This window comes from Parus major, chromosome 4, assembly GCF_001522545.3.
Source record: "Parus major isolate Abel chromosome 4, Parus_major1.1, whole genome shotgun sequence".
Classification (NCBI taxonomy): domain Eukaryota; kingdom Metazoa; phylum Chordata; class Aves; order Passeriformes; family Paridae; genus Parus; species Parus major.
This window is the reverse complement of record NC_031771.1, coordinates 17,712,154-17,732,331: the sequence shown is the minus strand read 5'-3', so window position 1 is coordinate 17,732,331 and position 20,178 is coordinate 17,712,154. Positions and strand designations below refer to the sequence as shown.

The window sequence follows — 20,178 nt, the reverse complement described above, 5'->3', positions numbered from 1 at the left end:
GATACCTTTAGAATTTACTAGACTACTAGAAACTAGTACTGGAATAAGACATAAAAAATTAGATACTTATAATACAAATTTTATAATAATACAACTATTCTATGAGTGCCATTTACAGCTAAAACAAATAAAATCCTTTGTGTATATACATATTTAATGATCTAAGTAAAATATTTTCCATAATATTTTCTTTCTATAGTATTTACTTTTTTATCCTGTACTAGAACAAAAATAAATTAAAAAAAAAGAAAGGAAAAAAGCCAATAGCCTGATTAAGGGTACCTCTAAACAGACTTTTGCAGGAAGACTCTGGCAATTGCAAACCAGACCATTTTGACAAATGTGGTTATCAAGATACTCCAATTACTTTTTATCTTGACCAACATCCTGAAATTACCAGACCTTTTTGGCTTTTATACTGGGGTTAGCACACCTCTGGCTGCATCAGAGTAAAGACAGAGTGAACTTGTGTTTACCCGCAAAAATCACTTGAACATATTCTTTGGTAAATAACTGAGTTTCACAAATATAAACCTTTTCCTCTAAATTAAATTTGACTTCATCCTATTCATGGACCAGAAGCAGGAACCTGCTCTACATACCTTTTCTCTCGTAGGTTCTTATCTGGTTTTTTTGAATACCTAAGGCACAGTGTCACAGAACACGGGAAGGAGAAACACCTGTGAAGTGGCAAAGACCTGCAAGAGTTGGGATGCCCAGCTAATTACTCAGCGTTTCCATCTGGACATCACCAGATACTGATTTGCTTATATTAGACTCTGTATTTCCTATATTGTTTCCTAAAACTTTCCTTCACACTGGGTATTAAATCTATGGGTCTGATGCAGGTAAAGCCTGAAAATTAATTAAACTGTTATAGATGAGCAGCACCATGATTTTAAGTGAGCTTCAAGCAGGACCTAGAAAAAGGAAGGGAAAACTCTGGAACAAAATGGTGAAAGAAAGGAAACATTCACCCACAATGAAAAAATATTATGCTGTCTGCACACTAATGTTTTGTGCAGCAGAAAATAGAAATGAAGTATATGAGATTTTCAATCTAGAAAATGAAAGTGACTATTTTCCAGATTGAGAGTGGTCCCAAAACTTAAGGAACATGAGAATCATGTGTAAAATGCAAATGATTTTTCAAGACTTGAGATAGCAATTTGAAATGTTAACAAGCTTTTAAAATTATTTTTTATCACCTTTGTCCTTATTTGAGCAAATACAATTAAAAAATAATTCAAAGATCCATTTAACCTCAATTATACTTGAAATAATTAATCAATCAATTTCTTATGAAAAAACAGGATTCTTTTGAAATATATGTCCCTTTACATATAGTACAGGTTAACAGAAGTATCTAAGATGCTCTGGAATTTGATCTCCATCCAGAAACTTTGTAGAAGTTTGCTTAACTTGATTCTTAAATGGTAGAAATTGTCAGGGCAAGATGCAAATTCTAAGTCTGTCAGCTTTATTTGTTTGGGATCCCATCTTAACCACAACAACATTATTTCTCATTTATCTATTTTGGCAATCTATCATTCTTTCGAAGTTTCTCATTAAGGGGTGTCCTAATCAGAGCTTCCTCTCCTAGACTGTGTACATATGAAAATAGTGTAATAAGAGCTCTGATTAGAATGGGAACGCTGCCAGTTTGGGAAGGGCAGAGGCAGAACGACAAAATAGCAAAGAACCGCCCATGTAATACCAACAATACTAAATTTATAGGAAATTTCTTAGAGGTCTTGATTTCTCCTCCCTGTCTGGGACTGATCTGGTTGGACTTGAAGGCCATGCAATCCTGTTATTGCTCTCTACTACTCCTCCCTGTCCCACACAGCCTCTTCACAAGGCTTACACAACCCTGGTTGCTGCTCAGGGCTGATAGAGTAGAGCAGGATATTCTCCAGGAAGATTTTCAGGACGCTGCTCCAATTTTTGTGAGTAGCCTTTCACAGTACAGATCTCTCTGAAACACTTGATTTACAGCATGTGTTTTATCGCTCTGCTAATGCATAGTGGAAGGAGATCACAGAGGAAAGGACCATCTGTATGACAGCTACTGATGCAGTAACTTCCTGATGAGATTTTTCCAAGTGATTTTGGTGTTAATCATGATAACGGGCAAGAGTAGAAGATATTTTACACTCCATTTAACTTACAGCAACAATGCTATTTGGGGAAAAATGAAGACATGTTTGCTATCTACCTTCTCAAATTCTTCCAAGGTTCATCTGCAACCATGCAACTTCCTGACACATATAAAAGTGAAGAGTGAAATGTCAGCTGCTAGGCCAAAAATGTTTTACTTATGATCTGATCACTGCTCTGGGCTTTACAGAGCTGTTATAAAGCTTGGCAATATAATTAAATCCTACTTGAGTCCCATCTAGACTGGCAAGATAAACTACAGTTTAGATGTGCTTAGGCACCACTGTACTGTAAGTCCCTGAAGAAAACACTATTTACCTAGCAGTCACTTGGGAATGCCAGTGTGCCAATCATCAGTTATAAAATATTGTACTTGCTCTCAGCTTCTGTTCAAACTTCCTCTTCTATTTTCTTCAGGTACTGGCTATTTTGCAATTAAGGATAAAACAATGTGGCTACAGACAGGACAAAATGCTATAAACGTAAATATGTAAATACGCATTTCAGATTTTATTCTTGAAAAAGTCTGATCTTGAGAACATTGTTGAGTTCTCAACTAGCAGAGACAATCCAATCTACTTTTTTGCACAACACCACTGAGTATCACTGACATTTCTGAGACCAGAACTAGTTGATAATTCCACCTATGATTCATGAAGCAGCAAGAGGTACAGCTCATCTTCCAGAAAAGAACAGGCTCTGTGTTGCTGCTAGCACTAAAAATTTGCTGCTAGTGAGCTAAACAAATGTGACTGGGAAGAGCCCTTGAGACATGTGAGAGAAGGTATATGCAGAAACTTGATGCCATCTTGCTGAGTTGATCCTCCCTATAATCCTACTTACATTTATTCCCAGGCTACTCAGGAAGATTAATTTTCCCCCAAAGTAGAATTATTTTCCAGTGATACTTATTTCTCCAACTGTGAAATAGCTTTACTGAGAAATAAACAAGTGAGCATGTGTTTAGGGATAGTTCCTATTACAAAAGTGAATTTAAACTAATTGCTGGAGCTGGCCAAATTCATTAGAAGGATTGAATTTCCTGGTGAATTTAACTGTTTATTCAGTTCTAGAATGGGCAGAAACAGATATTAGATTTAAATAATTGTGGTGGGCTTAAAATGTTTTCTTTAGGCTTTGTCCAATCAGCTGAATTCACAAAGAAAAACCACTTTAGTAGCTTTTTGTAGAAATAGTGATGCATTGAGTCAAATACTCAACAGTGAAAAGTAATAAATGACAGTAAGGAATGATTTAGATAGCTTTTTTCCCACCATTTTAAGAAATGTTGGAAACTAATTTCCTCTCATTGCCTACTCTCCTTTACTAGCTCATTAACTATAAAGAAAGCAGTTTATTTACCACCAGGGTAACAAATTTAACAATTGCTGCTGTAGATAAAACATCAACATCCCTTTCTCTTATCTTCTTCAGTGAGTAGCTTAATAAAGATTTCCCACCTCTTTTCTTATTTCCCCCTCCAGAAATCAAAGAAAGCTTTCCCCCTGCAGCTAAAACACTGCCAGATGTTCCTGTTTCTGGATCTTTTCAGCAAAAATTCTCAACTCTTTTTCCCTTCAAAACCATACTTGAGTATAATTTGACTCCTAGTGAAGCTACATTGAGAGAAGGGACAACCTGAGAGCAGGTGATGATTTCAACTCTGCAATACAGGTCATCATGAAGGGAGAATTAAGGAGTTGCAGAGGATGGAAGTTCTTTTTCTGGGAGCATTTAATAAATCTCAGAATTTATTTTCACCGTGAATTATATCAGTATCATACTGTAATATTCCATTATACACCACTATTGAAAACAGTGGTGATTTCAAAATGAAAATGCAGAACTTTTAATTCAGAAACTATTTAAATACCACGTGGTCACTTCCTCCTGTTTTCTTTCAAAATTAAGGGAAAGTAGTATGCTTTTGAGGAAAAAAAAATCATATTTCAGTTGCTTTTAGAGGATTCTCCAGGACAACAGGAGAGAAAAGATATTTAAAGAATAAGGCAAGATGAGAAAGAAAAGCAGTCTCAGGAAGAGATTAAGTGGGGGCTGTTTTCCCCTCATTGCTTTTGTATTTTATTGTTTTCCTGATACCTCATCAGGCATTCATCAATGCCAAATTTGTAATTTCAAAAGTAAACACCTGTGATCCCAAGGTTCTTCTACATAAATGCTTTAGTAAAAGAAAAGGGTAAGTAGGCCACAAAACTAAAGCAGAATTCCTGTTCTTGTGAAATTCCAGCTCTTGGCTGCACAGTTAGCTTTCCTCTGCCTACAGACTGAAATGCTACTGACATCCATAAACAGTAAAATTTCTGTATTTCATTTGGATTAAATTTTGCCTTTCAATTTTAGCATGTTACTTCCAGTATTGGGAGATACTTCCAGGAGTATTTGGATTATTCAATATATACTAATAAAATAGCTTCTTATCAAAGTCACCTAATTGAAATAGCAGAGAAACCCAAAAGTGACAGGATGAAAGCCTGGTTAGTTGTACAGATCAGGAATTTCTTTGGCATTTGATTCATTTTTTAGCAAGCTAACAACAACTCAGGAATTTCTGCCTGCTCCTGCCTTCTTGAATGCCTTCATAATTCTTCTGGCCATTTAAATGGAAAAGTGTGCAACAGTATTTATGAAATCCAAGGTGAGAAGAGAACCAACATTGCCTGAAACATATATATATGTTTCAAGTCAAAATATATGGGACTGCCAAATGTGAACTTGAAATTGATTAAGAGCAATACAGTTTGGAGTCCCTTAAAGACTTATCCTGCCCCTGAAATAAGAAATGTGTCCTGGATTATTCTTGCAGTCTCATGACTTCAAACCATTAGAATGGAAAGTGGAAACATACCAAAGAAATCCTTGAACTATCATTTTGGAGCTAACACAGATTAACCTGGAACTGGATAAAATATAAGCAGTGCTCAAAGGAGCCTTACATTTTGCCTGCATCATCATAATTTCTGGAAGAGCTAAATACCTAATGCAGAATGGCAACTTCTCAAGACAACATTATATTTTAAATTATTTTTATGTCCTGTAGTGAAAGCCATAAATAAAACACCATTTTAATTTATTTTTTTTACTGTCCATTTTCTTTTCTGTGTTTACAATGCCAGCACTTTAAATGTAAGCATACATTACCAGGAAGTGTATGCAGACAAATGAGGAGGCAGCTTTACGAAAGATATCAATAACATAAAGAAAATGAGGCAAACAACTTACAGGGAAGGGCAAACTCTCAACCTGTTCACACTGACTAAATATTGATCAGAAAGGCTGTGATATTTTTCTGTAAGTATGTGGAGGCTGTACACATTGTGAAGAAAGGAAATAACTAAGAGAAATAATCTTTAAAGACTGCAGAACAGGAAATAAAAATCACAGGGAAGCAGCAGCATTGCATTAAGCTCTATCAAGACTGTTACAGGGCTATTTTGTGGTGGCAGAATATAGCCTAGATAATTTAGGGGTTTCCTTACTCCCATTTCTATGATTTCACTCTATTAACGTCAAAGACAGTGCAATGGCGAATTCTGCAAAAAATTACCCAAGTGCAATTCTGCAACTTTTGCTCCTTTCTTTACAAACAAAAGAGTAAATATATTTCCTTCCTAACCACAGTGAAACTTCTTCAAATGTGACACTTGCTCACCTTTGACACTTTTTCTTCCTTGAACATCCAACTGTTTGGTAGTTTTGGTAAACAAACATATTTGTTTTATTTCAATATGATTATTATGACATGAAAAAAACCAGCCAACCAACAAACAACCCAAACCAAATAAAGACCACTTCCATTCAGGAACTGTGAGTATATAAAAACCATACTGATAAGAGTCATGTGCACCTCAGGAGGAAATACTGCCTAATGTGAGTATTTTAGAAATCAAAGATGAGGAAGTACAGGGAAGAACTACCTTCTTGATGGTTTCCAACATTGATCGCCCTCCTTGCCAGGGTTTAGAGTTCTTCCTGATGCAGGTGAGGCTGGCCATGCTGTGCCACTTCCTGTCCTCCAGCTTCTTGTGAAAGGCATTTGCCAGCAGGAGAACAGTGTCGTATATATACAGGTTTGAAATCTGTAAAGAGACCAAAAGGGAATCATTACCATTACTATTTGTAGTCTCCTGCCAGCAGCCAGAATTTATCATTTGTTTTGCCTCATCTATAATCTGGTAATTAAATAACTTTATTTGGTATAAAGAAGAACCTGTGAGAGGCGAAATGTCACACCTTTGGGCTTTGGTAAAATCTGCAGCTGGGGGCTGTAACACTAAAAGTGATTTGCAACAACAAATTACACACGCATGAGAAGTACAGGCAGCCCAACCACTGGCACTGCTCCACTTGCCAGATTTACAGCTCTGCTTATGACCATAAACAGACTTTTATTTTTAAACAATTGCTTGTGAGACTCAATTTTTCAGTCACCAGATATTTGGACACCATCAAATTAACTTCAAGCCTGTTTTGTTTTTTTTAAAAGCAGAAACTCTGAAAATTTAGAATAGATTTCATTGTGGTTTTTTGCTCCTGATTTGTGCAGTCAATTCTGATTGGCACTTTCTAGCATGAAATAAGACTCAATGAAATTTTTGTCAGTGTGCAATTGCATGTTGATTCTGCCACTTACAGTGTTTGTCAGACTGACATTGGCTGCTAACTCCTTGCAGGACAAAACTCTTACAGAGTAAATGTGTGTGTTTCACTGTGAGCACAGCTGCATAGAGTGTGAGGAAGTTCTAGTTTGGGATCAAAGGCAGAACAGTAGAATTTTGTGCCACTTCCACTTAACCACGTTCTAGTTTCCACATAGCTGCTTTTAAATGCACTCAGTTCAAAGTCAGATGTGAAAGATACAATTAAATGAAAAAGAACAGAAGCTCAGAACTCACGAACACTTCTAAAACAAGTAATTTACAGTATAGTTTTACATCAGTCTTTTCTGTCCTCAAATGGCAGGAACATTTCAGTTACTGACAGTATCATAAAAAGAAACCTCAGCTGTCCTGAACAGAGGTTCTCATGAAGAAAAATTATGTTCAGAAATGAAAAGGGCTTTTGGGAATATTATTTTTAGATAACCTATTGGTCATCTGAAGTTATTGAGGGAAACACAGTTTCCTCAGATGCATGATAAAGTGCTCTGTAGAGCATTCCTAGTGCCTGACAACAAATTAACCAGTGGCAATTTGAGGCAAGGTTGCTGGGATTTTTTCTGCATCAGTCACAGACAAGCCAAAAGACATTTCCTCAGATTTGTGGAATATGTTGGCTACTCTCTGTAAGGGTTTTTTTGCACAGATACAGGTGGTGTGCATAAAGTTTTAAAAGAAGAAAGAAGCATACACAAGGAAAGCATGGGAATTTAGTGGGCCTATTCTGCTTTTTAAATAAATCCAAAGACTTGGAAAGCCCTGCAGACACAGGGAGGGGGTATACAGCAAGGAAGCATAATAATGCTGAAGATCTGAGATGCTGATTGGCAAATTCACACATCACTTTAAAAAATGGAAAAAAGAAGTTAAAATAAACCTAAACACCTCTCTTCCTGTCTAATTAGTCCTTTCCATATAACATCTTTTAATATTTTTATTTCCTTTAGTAAATCTCATCTTTCAGCTGGCTTTGCTTGTGTCATCCACAAACTGCTCTGTTAGTAGCACAGATGCACAGAACCTCTGATCCTTAACACCCTTTTTCTGTAAATGATCATTCTCTGTGTCTGCCTTCTAAATAAGGTGCTTCTTTATTCTTACTTGAGCTCCTCCAGTGGCTGTGAACATTTCTATTTTGGTATTCATCCAGGAACAAAAATCTACTTTCGTCAGATGCACACGCCAGGCATCATTGCGCATGACAGGATTAAAAGCATGGATGGAGGATGTGGGCCCAGGTTAATCAATTTAAATTATTTTTAAAACAACTGAGATGATTTGGCCATATATTGTAAACCTACAAAGAATTCAAAGAATTTCAGCTAAAACTATTTGCCCAGTGAAGTCAGCACTAGAGGGACATTTGTTGGAGCAGAGAAGGGAGGAATTATCACTGTGCTGTAAGGCAAGCTTTATTTTTTTTGTACAAGTCTTTGCCAAAGAGAAAAAGAACCTCAAACCCATACCACCTCTGGAGAGCAGAGGGAATAAGGTCACTAATGAGACTGAATTGGTACATGAAGGTCTGTGGTTGCCCAGTCATCATTTCATAAGAAAATGACATTGCTTTCAAGGTAACTTCTGTAACCTACTACCATGGGAATAGAAGACAATTGTCACATTTCATGAGGAAGGATGCACTCACTAATCTAAGATTAATATAGCTGGGCCTTCATCAAGTATTAACAGGGCTCAGGAGGACAGAGTTCAGCAGTTATTAAGCATTGTTAGTCCTTCACTAATAGTTGAGTTTAACATTTACTGCAATCAATCACTGATAATGCAATGATAAAGACCCCACAATTAATTCCTGTTTCTCAAAATCACCCTTCCCTGTCACTACCAGAAGTATGCTTCATTTATATCTGTCCTGATGAACAGAAGGAGGGTTGTAATTTAAAGTCACTTTACACCTTTATTAATTTCCCATGTAAATTTATTGGGGCATTTAATGCATTGCCTGGTGTCCATTGCTAATCCCTTCTTTATTCTAAATCTGTTAGGCTAAGGGCTGGACACTTGCATTACCAAGTAGTAATTATCTGCATAACCTTCTGTTAATGCAGTATAAAACTCAGATGTGAATGTTTTATCCAGAGTGTAGAAGGAAGATAGCATTGGATTAAGGACGAATGATTAATCTGGATTATCAGTGTTTATTTTATGTGTACCTACAATATTGCATGTAGCACTATGACAAAAGGGTTACAGTACTAAATTCTTCTGTCAATCCAGTTTTTAACTTTCTGCCTTCAAAATGATACTAATGTATAGAATTTGTTTCAATTAGGCCAGTTCCAAAGATGCAGTGGGACATCTTCACCAGAATATTTTTCAGGGTTTTAATAAAGATGCTGAAAAAATTTAATTATTCACACAGACTTTAGGGGGAGTAATTCAGAAAAAAAATAAAGAAATTCACCCTTATAATTTCCAGAGAATGTTCCTGATTAGTCATACTTCGATGTCATTAGAAAAAAAAAAAAATAGTAATTTCAATTTATAAACTGTTCCAACTCCCCACTGGATTAGAAACTAATTTATAATATTGTTGGGTAGAACAAAGAAGCAGCAAACAAACCCCACAGCTACTCAAAGGATTGTGCATCATACAGAGGCACAGGGGAAACTGTGTCACAGTTTTCCTTCCTTGCAGTTTATAATGTTGTCTCACTCAGCTAAAATAATGAAGTACAGCCATCTCAGGGAAAGCATGAAAAAATCAACTCAGTTGCACAGAACAATTACACCAGCCCAGCTTCCATCATTCCTTTGAACCAAAATACTGTGAAAGCTTCCAGTAGGAACATTGTAGCTCTCCAAGCTATAAGTAGATCATGACACACAGGTTAAGGCAGAAGATCCAATCTAACAAATTAAATGGAATTTGCCAATTTGTCGAGAGTAAACTTTGAATTCTAGAACTCATCTTTCCTGGATTCAGCCAACTGCTGAAGTGAAAATGAAAGTGAATTTGAAGAGAAAGACAAATCAAAATGTACGGCATCCCATGGACACAGGACTTTTATTTTCTGCCTTGCTGCAGCAGTCAGTAACTTTGCTCACAAGAACTGCTCTTTGCACTCCTGCATGTGATCACACTCTCAGCTTGAACACACTGTCCCTAGATGACCAAAGCTCCCCCTAGGACCATGCTGCCACGACAGAATGGCACAACCTAAAGGATTTTTGCACTTAAACAGTCTGTAGATATATCCTATGCATCAATGGGCGTCACACAGCCCTACTTGCTTTGAGAACTCTAATAGGATCACTGTGCACTCTGCTACAGCCAGTTTTTCATGTCATCAATAATTGCTGGCTGGCTGCTTTGTGAACTAAAATTAGTGGCACAAAGGCTCTTACAACTAATCTGAAACAGGACAAGACTATTCACACTTTGTCCCTTACATATTTTCATTTTAAACAGACACTCTTCAAGACCTCTATATTTTCCGCCCAATGTTTTCTCTCATTCTTCTCTTTCAGAATCATGAGGTGGCTGCTTTTAGATGCTGGGTCAGATAAGCTCCTCGCTCCACTGCTAAAAATAATAATATGAAGCCATCTTTCTACAATTGAAGAAATGTTCACAGAAAAATAATAATAAAAAAAAGTAAAATCAACATATTAAGCCGATTTTACACTCCTGATTTGCCTAAGTTTGTCATGATGAAACCTAATGAGAGAAAACAGAGGACCTGTTCTTGGAAAAACTATGTGAAGCCAGGAGGACAGGGATCCTGTTGCTGAATTCATGTGGTAGGGACCTAATGTAGTTTAATTGTAGTTTGTGATTAACAACCCTGAAAATAAGGCCTCTTTGGAATTCACAGATAAGTTTAGATGTGTATACACCAAGGCACTTGAAAGAGATTATGTGGGTGCTCCCAGGAAGACTTTCTTATTAAAAACATATTTGAGTCTCAGAGAAGCACAGCAACTCAGGAGACACTGACTACAGGGAGGATATACTTTCAGGTGAGATGAAAAAAATTAAAATTTAGGAGGGCAACAAAATGACTAGCTTACTATCTGGAGACCAGGTTGCTTTTTTGGACATTTATCTCTTTTGCTGTGGAGCAGGCAAGTTCTTGCTCTCCATCAGACACATCCACCCCTGCCCCAACTCCAAGCATTTCCTTGTCATGCCATGAACCATTAAACCACTTGTCACAGAGGACATGAAAAATAACTTTAATTACAGTAAGCCCCTGGGGGAAAACTTAGAAGTTATCTAGAAAGACAGTTTCCAGGTGGGGATAGACTGGTATATGAACTACCTCCATGCTCTGGGAGAAAGGGTCCTTTGGATCACACAGTGATGAAGATATTCTGTGGTTGCCACGGAAACAGCGCTGGCTTATGTTTTGGGGGACTGGAAATGTCTGCCGGATAATTGTTAACCTTCCAATTGACCTTCTCACCAGCTCCTGCACGTCCACGTCATTTATTTCCTGAAAGATAAGGCAAGGAAGAAGATATGGATGAGAGTCAAAATTCAGAAACATGACCACCAAATTATAAACAAAACATAAACAGAGTGGACCAAGAGGCCTCTGATTGACACACAGCTATTGTCAAACTCCACCATAGCTTCAAAACCAATATGTGCATGCTCATTAAAATAACTGATGGTATTAAAATACCACCCTTAACTGCAAAATTCAAAGTGTACTGTGCTCAAACCTCACCAAATATTTGCATTTTCATAGCTGCTTCATTTGGGGTTTTCTCTGCCTCTCCTTTTACCTCTTCTGATCTTTTATTTAAAAGTATTTCACAGCATCCTTGACAGATAATGTGTAAATCAGTAGGAAGCCATAGCATGATGTATTTCTGTGTGTGCCATTGCTTAGGGGCTGTGAAGGTAGAGACAATGTTTCAGGCCTTAAGTGTTCATTTTCTAGAAGCAGAATACCAAGAACCTATAAACAATGTGCAAATTAGCAATCATTTACCAAAAGGGCAAAGAAAACACATAAGAGCATTCTAGGTGTAAATGTGCTTGTTTATAGCAAGACCTAATTTAAAACCGAATTTATATTCCATAGGGTACCTATTAAGGCTTACAGCTGAACACTCACCTCTACAGACAGATACTTTAAAGAAAAAATAACTAAGTAAAACCACCAATATTAAGCTTGAAATATTAACTTTAAGACAGGTTAAGGAAACCAGAAAAACAGTTTTTTACATAGCATAAATTCCTGCAGGTTGGGAACATGGTGTTTTACACTGTTGAATGATAAGTCCCTCAGGGAAGTTGAGTAAGAGGAACATGGGCTCCCAAATAAAAGCAACTGACTCCAACCTTCATATAAGAACTCGAATTTTAGTTAAACATGGGTCTTTTTCCTCAAATTCAAATTCAAATAGGTGGTAGCTTTCAAGATAATTCTGTGTCTGTATTTTCCTGTAAAATAGTAAAAATAATCTAAAATTTGTACAGTCTTTTTAACCAGGATCTCTTTCTCGTCATGTTGAACTGTCCATAATCTGTCTTAATTAAAGAGGCTGATGCCCTGAACTTTCCAGACATTTAAAATTGCAGATATGCCCCCAGGAAGTGAGGTGGATCAAGAGTCTCCTATTGGCAGTCTTCATTTAATATTCTCTTGCATACAGCCAGAGTTTATTGAATATTTTTGATTCTCATTTGTGTATTTATAGCTCTGTCATTTTTCAAAGGATATGGCACATCTGCATTGTTAATACCTGTAATGAAATGCCATCATCTTTTTCTGCCTTAGCTTCCTGATCTATAACCATATAGAATTTAGCAGACACCAGGATAAACTTGATCTCAAATTATGGAATCTTTCTTGCAGAAATGATGACAAGCTTTTTTGAAAAAGCATATCTTTAAATGTTACCATGCCAATAACAATCCCAGTTATTTTGGCTTTTTTTTCTGTTTCAATATAATATCCTTTCATTATTTTGAAGGAGTTACTTTGGACATACTGGTATTTTTTTCTTCCCTTAAATTTTGAAAGAAATGTATGTGAGATGTAAATTATAACTTCTACTCTCTTGACTACAGTAAAAGTATTTTATTTGCCTTCACAGATTATCATAGCTTCTGAATTCATCTGTTATTAATGTTCTTTATGAAATATAGATTTATTTTTTTCTGGAAAGAGAAATAACATATAGCATCAGCTGTGTTCAGTGTAATATCTTGCATTTCTGGTCGATTAATTCTTAATGTACCACAGATAATGGCTTATCTCAGCTTAAGATGCTGCTTTTTCATTTAGTCTGTATCATTTCACTAGCTGTGAGGTAAAAAAAAAACATATATAATGCTGTTTTAGCAATATATATATATATCTATATATCTATATATATCTATCTATATATATATATATAATACTTTCAATAGAATCATAAAGGAGAGCTCAAGAAACTTCTTATTTTAATTTTAAATTATATATTTTCTCAGAGGATTTAAAAGTTTGCCTGGTTTAATTACACAGCATGCCCAAACTGTAACACCAAGATTTTTAGACTCATTGTCATAATGTAATAACAGATACTGGCATGATCACTTATATTACCAAATACTACTTTAAAAAAGATTTTGACTTTCAAATCCTCAAGCATTTATCTTTCCTGCCATAAAAGTGTATTTACGTTTTTTCTATTCAGCACTTTTTGCTGCATTTTAAATAGAATGTTTTCATTTTAACCTCTAGGTTACTCCCTCATGCCTTTATACCTCACCTGGGAAATAATAACATAATTCAAACACCAAAGCTATTTTTGTGTGGTGGCCAATGAAGTATATACATCTATAGCTTAATGACAGCTATTATTTTAAATGCTGATTATTCCATAAATCCAGATTTTAGATTGACAACAAAGCAATGCCATGCAAGCCCAAATTCAACATTAGTCATTTGTTATGTATTTCTTTGTCATTTTTTAAATACTTGGCATTGACTGAGTGACAAGCCTTTTATATAATGACTCTCCAATATCATCTCTCATTCTTGAATTTTGGATCTGACTTAAGAAAACTATATAAAGCAACTATTGTATGAGAGGAAACAATTTTCATTTGCACTTCAAAGGAAGATACAGTGTAATGATATAAGGGTGGCAGATGATCTGTTATACAAGCGTCGAGTGTCAAAAAAAATTAGAAAGTTGGCCAAGTTGAACTGAGTTAGCACCTGAATAAATTTAGGCTAGGTTATGTGAGGTTGGGTTGGGGTTTTTTTTGTTTGTTTTTTTTTGTTTTGGTTTGGTTTTTTGTTTTGTTTTCTTTTTCATTAGAAATTCAGTGTATAGTTCCAAGCCTTTCTTTTGCTGGTCTGAACTTGGAATTAAGGGGAGAATATCCTTTCACAAATGGAACAAGGATAAAGCTGGATGTACATTTCATCTAAGCAGGCAAATAAATAAGCAAAAAAATGTGGTTTTAAATTAAGAACTGCTTATAGATGAATAAGGAAACAAGAACTGAAGAGCATCATCTTGACATATAAGGCAACACTTCAGTGGGAATCAAGACTACATACTGGACATCTAACATTTGTCCCATTATTTTAATATAAGCAGCCCAGGCAGAGACTGACTATTCACCACAAAGCAATTGAACCAGGAGTGAGAGACATGGAGGGAAAGAATTTATTTACATGCTCCTGTATTAAGCACCAAAAAAAGGCAGAAATACCTTTTCTTATGGAAACATCTTAATTTTGGGCCAAGAAGATGGCTCCAGTATGCACTATTTTCCAGTGCATGACAGGACTTCACAGAAAATCCTGATACTCAGAGAGGAGAGTGTTTCTCCTTCTCCCAAAGGCAACAGAGGAGGAAAGGCCTGCCACTGTCCATGCCAGAGCACATTTGTGCTGTGCCCTTCCTGAATTTCTCAGCACTTTCCAGAATGAAGTTGAGGGAAACTCATGGCTGGATGAAGCTCCAAGTGAAGGAAAAGGAGATTTTGAACTGCATCATCACTTGCTCCTTTGTACCTCCCTTAGGTTTTTTAGGCATTGCAGAAAAGGATGAATAAAACCTGACAGGACAAGGACAAACTAATTTTTAGCTTTTGCAGAGAAAAAAAAAAAATCCAAGATCTTGGAGAAAGCAGGGTTCACTCCATCTGTGCATTAGCTTTCATTAATGCCATGAGCTGGCAACTTGGTTTCCCACCTGTTCCAAAGAGGGTGTCATTTCCCACAGACCCACCAACCCATGGAAAATGTAAGGATTCAAGTGAAGCTCTAATGCTATTATTATCAATCATTATCTATATGAAAATGTTGAGTGAGCTCCTGGAACAGAGCTGTGATTATAGGACCTGATCTAATTGCTCGAGATTGAAACATGGTTATGCTCTACACTCTTATTCATGGTGGAGTGCACTGGGCTTGAAACATGATGAACAAGATGGGCCTAGGACTGGCCATCTCCTAGGAAAAATACCTTCATCAAAAAGAATACATACAACCTTTCAATACAACGTTGTAGGTCTCCCAATCCTCTCTTGTGCTATGCTGAGCAAATTTGTTGGAACTTTTCCCATAAATTGGTCTTTAAAAGAGTCTGGAGATTTTTTCATTCTTTCATCAAGAAGGAGTTTTTTCCAGACTCTGGTGCCTCTGGTAATTAGAAACCTTTGCCCAACTTTTGACCTCAGTTTACTCATGCACAAATTGAACTCATTTATCCTTGTGCCAACCTTGTCCTTGATAATGAAAAAAAAAAGCTCCTGACAATGATGTATTTATTCACACTCTGTAAGTGTTTATAAACACAGTGTTTATACACTGAGAGCACATCCTCTTTCAGTCTTTGCTTTCATAGGCCAACCAAGCCAACCTTTCCACTCTCTTCTTAGACAAATCAGCTTTTCTGTGCACTCATTCCATCCTAATAGATCTGGTCATAATTTGCCACATTATAGCAGATGAAATCCAAACAATCCTTTGTAAAGAAGCATTAATGTTTTCACCTCCTGCATTGCAACTCTAGGCAGTGGCAAGTGTTTGGGGCTGTCCTTGAGTAAACAATAGCATTAAAGAACTGCTGGCAGCCTTGGGTATAAGCAAGATAATAGTAAGATAACCTGAATGTTTTAGCAAAGGAAAATGCTTGAGACATTATTTAAAATGGAAGAAAAATGAAATTTCTTGATTTTAAAAAGAGCAAGGGAAAGTGATAAACATCATATAAATGTCCCTTCTTCGGTTCCACTAAATAAAATCTAGGTTTACCGTACAGTTGTGAATTAAGAGTCATGGAAGAAATACAATTTTTCTATCCTGGAATTTTGAAGCTATATTTACTATTGTTCAGAGGAAATGAAGTAAAGACAGATAGACAGAGGGAGAATGAGTGTGAGAAATCCATTCTCACATTTTGTTAAGGCATATTTGATCATGACTACATTCAAATCTATGACTCCTCAAATTTTAAATAAAGAACTGTAACATCTGCTTTAAGGCCCTGAAGAAACAGGAACATTTATTTGGAGAGCATTTCCTTAGCTCTACTGATCAGAAGAGATTTGCATTATTTTCTATGGTCTAATATGATGCATTATGCTTTAGCAAATTAAGAATTCTTTCATTTTATGGGAACAATTGCCCTCCTCCCACACACACATTATGATACACAGTCTTCAAGAAAATTTGCTGTATTGCATAAAGCAGCAAGCAATGGGACAATAAAAATTAAGGAACTCTTTTCAGGCATTATAGCATTTAGAGTGAGCAATTAAAATAACAGATGTTACCTCACAAAGCCTAAACAGATTTCTCATCACAAAACTGAAGGTAGTATTTGCTTCTGTGTTACTATAGTCAGTAAGAAGGTTGTATTCCCTTGGTACAGGGGTGGAAAAGGAAAGACAATTCCAACTTATTTAGATATCTCAAGGCAAGGAATTATTTCAATCAGATGAAGAATTTACAAAGCAATGCATTTTCACTGTCATAGATCATTTTAGAATTTCAAATTAGGAGGCCAGAGAAGCAGTGTTAGTTACTTATTTGACAGCATCATTTAACCAATATAAGCACTCAAGCACAGGTGTCTAAGCTGTCACAAAAGATTGAGAGAAGAAACAAAATGGGCAGAGCTCTGAGATCATCTCCCAGTCATATGGAGGTACTGTGGCCATCAACAGGTAATGGATGACCACCTCAAACAGACTGGGACATAAAGATAGCTGTTTTATTTATCACACAGAAAGGGGCCCACAAATCTCTGCATTTCCAAGTCCTGCACTGCCAAATAGAGGCATTGCAATCTCATTACTGAACTGGCAAAACGTTGCAATAAGCAATTACCCAACATCAAACACTCAGGAAACATGTAGATTTCTGCTGTAGTTTGAACATAGTGACAAGGAAAAATTGGGCAAAGCAGAACTCTTGCTTATGTACTGCTAATATGATTTCTCCATCAACATAATATTGAAATTATTTGCATTTTCAAACAAACAGAGCTAGAAATCCACCTAAGTGGGAGTATGGATTTAGGTCCAGAAACAGATTAAGCTGAGATAGCATTAAACGTATTCACCTCCTCTGAAAGAGAAAAGAGGAATTATTGAATGAGATGCAGAGACTTTAATGGTGATGGTTTAGTGCAGTTTTCTGGAATGAACTTAATGACAGCTTTCACTCTTTTCACATACAAGACTATCAAACTAAGAGGGGATGATGAACATTTATCTGTACAGATCATTCAGCTTTTCCTGCTCCTGGGACCGCAGCCCAGAGAAAGAGTTTTGGAGCAGAGAAGGCAGCTGAGTGGTAACCACTTTGATTGCTCTGCCATTTCATCTGCTGCAATGTGCAAATAACAATGCTTAAAAAGCAGATTTTTTTATTTCCATGGAGACACTAATTTCTGACTAAAAAGCAAAGAGAAAGCATATACTCTAGGAATGGATCCTCAGTCTTGTTTTTTTTTGAGGGTGAAGGAGCTGAAACAGCTAAAAGCAAACACCTTTTTTAGATCTTTTGAGAAGTATGTAACATTTAAAAGAAAAAATTTAATGGCAGTGTCTTTAATTTGAATAGCAAGCTAAAATGTGAGCTTTATCAAGGAACTGCTGTCTGATCTGATTGCAGTGGACAGCTTTGGATTCAGTTAACACTCCTCTTAAAATACTCAGTGTTAACTCTGAAATGAATTCTAGTTTAATCAGACATGAAAAAAACCCCATGTATGTTGTTCACATGACTACCTGTAGATTAAAGTTGGGCTCTCTTCCAGCAAAGCCCCATTCAGTGCTGGAAAATACACACAGTCCTGATGAGCAGCAAATCAGGGCCCAAACTAATGGTTATGCTGGACCTGCTTTCTTTACACAGCATTTCCAGAGACATATTCTTTCCCAAAGAAAACTGCCTAAAAATCCACTGATTTAGCACAGCATACCAATGAAAATCCAGTAATTAGTATCAAAACAGAAGTGTACAGTAAATCCAGATAGTATGACATGGAATTTACATGCAGCCTTTTATCCTGAGAATATAGAGGAGCTGCATGATTAACATGTTAGGAGATAGTAATCTACTCAGGGAATCCAGCTATTTCAAACCTAAATTATTTTCCAATAACCTGAATGGCATCAAACCTGGATTGCAGTGCTCAATACTTCATATACAAAACTACTTCACATATTGACTTGTCATATTTTATCTGACAAGCTTCCATGGAAGAACTTATTTCACAGTGTAAAAGCAGAATCTCAGTTTAACTTTCTTCTTTCCCTCTTTGAACACTTACATATTACCTAATCCAAAAGTCTTCCAAAGAGCCTCCCACTAATATCAATAAGTTTGGCTATCAACCATGATGGATCATTTGGAGAATTCATAAAGGAAAGGGAAATATGTTTTTTTATTATTATTATTTTGATTATTAAGACAAAATCTTTATAATATAAACAAAATTAAAGAACTTAACTACAAAAGATTACATATTAAAAAAGGGCTTAAAAATCCTGTGAAAACAGTTCAGTCAATTGTAAACTCCTGAGATACTTAGAAATTAAGGGTTTTTTCACTTTATTTTCCATTTATTCATAGAGGGACTTGCATTTAAAACAGGCAAGAAAAAACAGCAAAGTCCAAGAACTTGTCATTCTACTTTTATTAAGCAACATCTACTCCCTCAGTGTGCTTGAACTTTGTCATAGCTACTGCTTCCTGTTGGCAAAGTGAGAATCAGCATGAATATTGTCAGCAAGCCTGAAAACAGGATTCATGGTTCACAACAACGTTCACTTGACAGTTACCTCATTTATAATGATCCAGTGACAGTCAAAAGCAACCAAATTAGTCTCCACGACCTGCAATAGAGAACAAACCAGCTATCAGTCAGCTTGCTTGTGAAAGCCAGAAAAAAAAATAATAGATGCTCTCTGCAGATGACAAAAACCAAAGCACATGATCTCTAGAACTTTTGCTGTTGAAGTGAGGATAGAGAACATTTAGCACCATGCTGCAGAAGCATTTGTGTTATTGCCTGACTTGCCAATTAAACTTGGAAAATACATTTCATTGGCCACATCACAGGAAAGAATATGTTTCAGCTGACTGAGGAGAAAAAGGAAAGCATTCTTGTCTTAGCACTGTGTGTTGAGAGGAAGCAACAGAGAGGAAGGCAGAAAATTAGTATCAAGTAACTTTTGTCAGATTTCTGTATTTCTTCCTTCTAAGGCCTTTCCAGTGTATACCTACCCTGAAAGCCTCTGAATTAAAGAAAAACAAAACAAACTCAAACAAAAAACCTCAAATCACAAATGATAGAGTTCACAGAAGTGCAAAGAACAGAAAGGAAAGGGTTCTCCTGAGAAAGAGGGCTGGCACAGGGATGATGAATTATAGCCTGTCTCAGGTTCCATGCACAAAAGGCTTCTCATCCTCCTCTCATACATCTTCTCCTTTCCTTTGCTGAAAATTTTTCCATAACCTGCCTTCTTGCTGGACTGAACATGTGCTTCCTAACTCATCTTTCACTCAGTCCTTTCCCTTCTTGAATCCACTACACCTTTGCAGCAAGTCACTTTTGAATCAACTCCACAGTGCAAATGAAGAGGAAAATATACACTTGTTCTGCTTTCATTAGGTAGGAAAGAAATCATTGACAAAAGCGAGGCCAGAAACAAACTCTGGGAAAAGCTGGACGCCTTCAATTTTTTTTTCTACATGAAATTGAATTAGGATTAACACACAAATAGTTTTAAACACAATTTAATTTCATTTTATTTGTATAGTTACCATGCTCATCTTGATTCACAGCTCATACTCGTAACTATTAGATACTTTAAACTGTATTATCCCCTTGAAAACAAAATATAACTGAA

At 36.3% G+C, this 20,178-nt stretch overlaps 1 protein-coding gene across 2 annotated transcripts in view; it reads right to left on the bottom strand.

Annotated features, from left to right (window-relative positions):
- The window catches only part of GRID2 (glutamate ionotropic receptor delta type subunit 2), a 673,180-nt gene that overhangs the window by 194,892 nt on the left and 458,110 nt on the right, over nucleotides 1-20,178 (bottom strand). For both annotated transcript variants that reach the window (XR_004496988.1, XM_015625795.2), the window contains exons 5-7: nucleotides 19,108-19,161; nucleotides 11,120-11,293; nucleotides 6,096-6,257 (exon numbers count right to left, since the gene is read on the bottom strand). Coding sequence is in view for 1 of the 2 variants with exons in the window: in XM_015625795.2 (XP_015481281.1) it covers nucleotides 6,096-6,257; nucleotides 11,120-11,293; nucleotides 19,108-19,161 (390 nt within the window). In the remaining variant the exon portion in view is untranslated. The remainder of the gene's footprint in view (nucleotides 1-6,095; nucleotides 6,258-11,119; nucleotides 11,294-19,107; nucleotides 19,162-20,178) is intronic.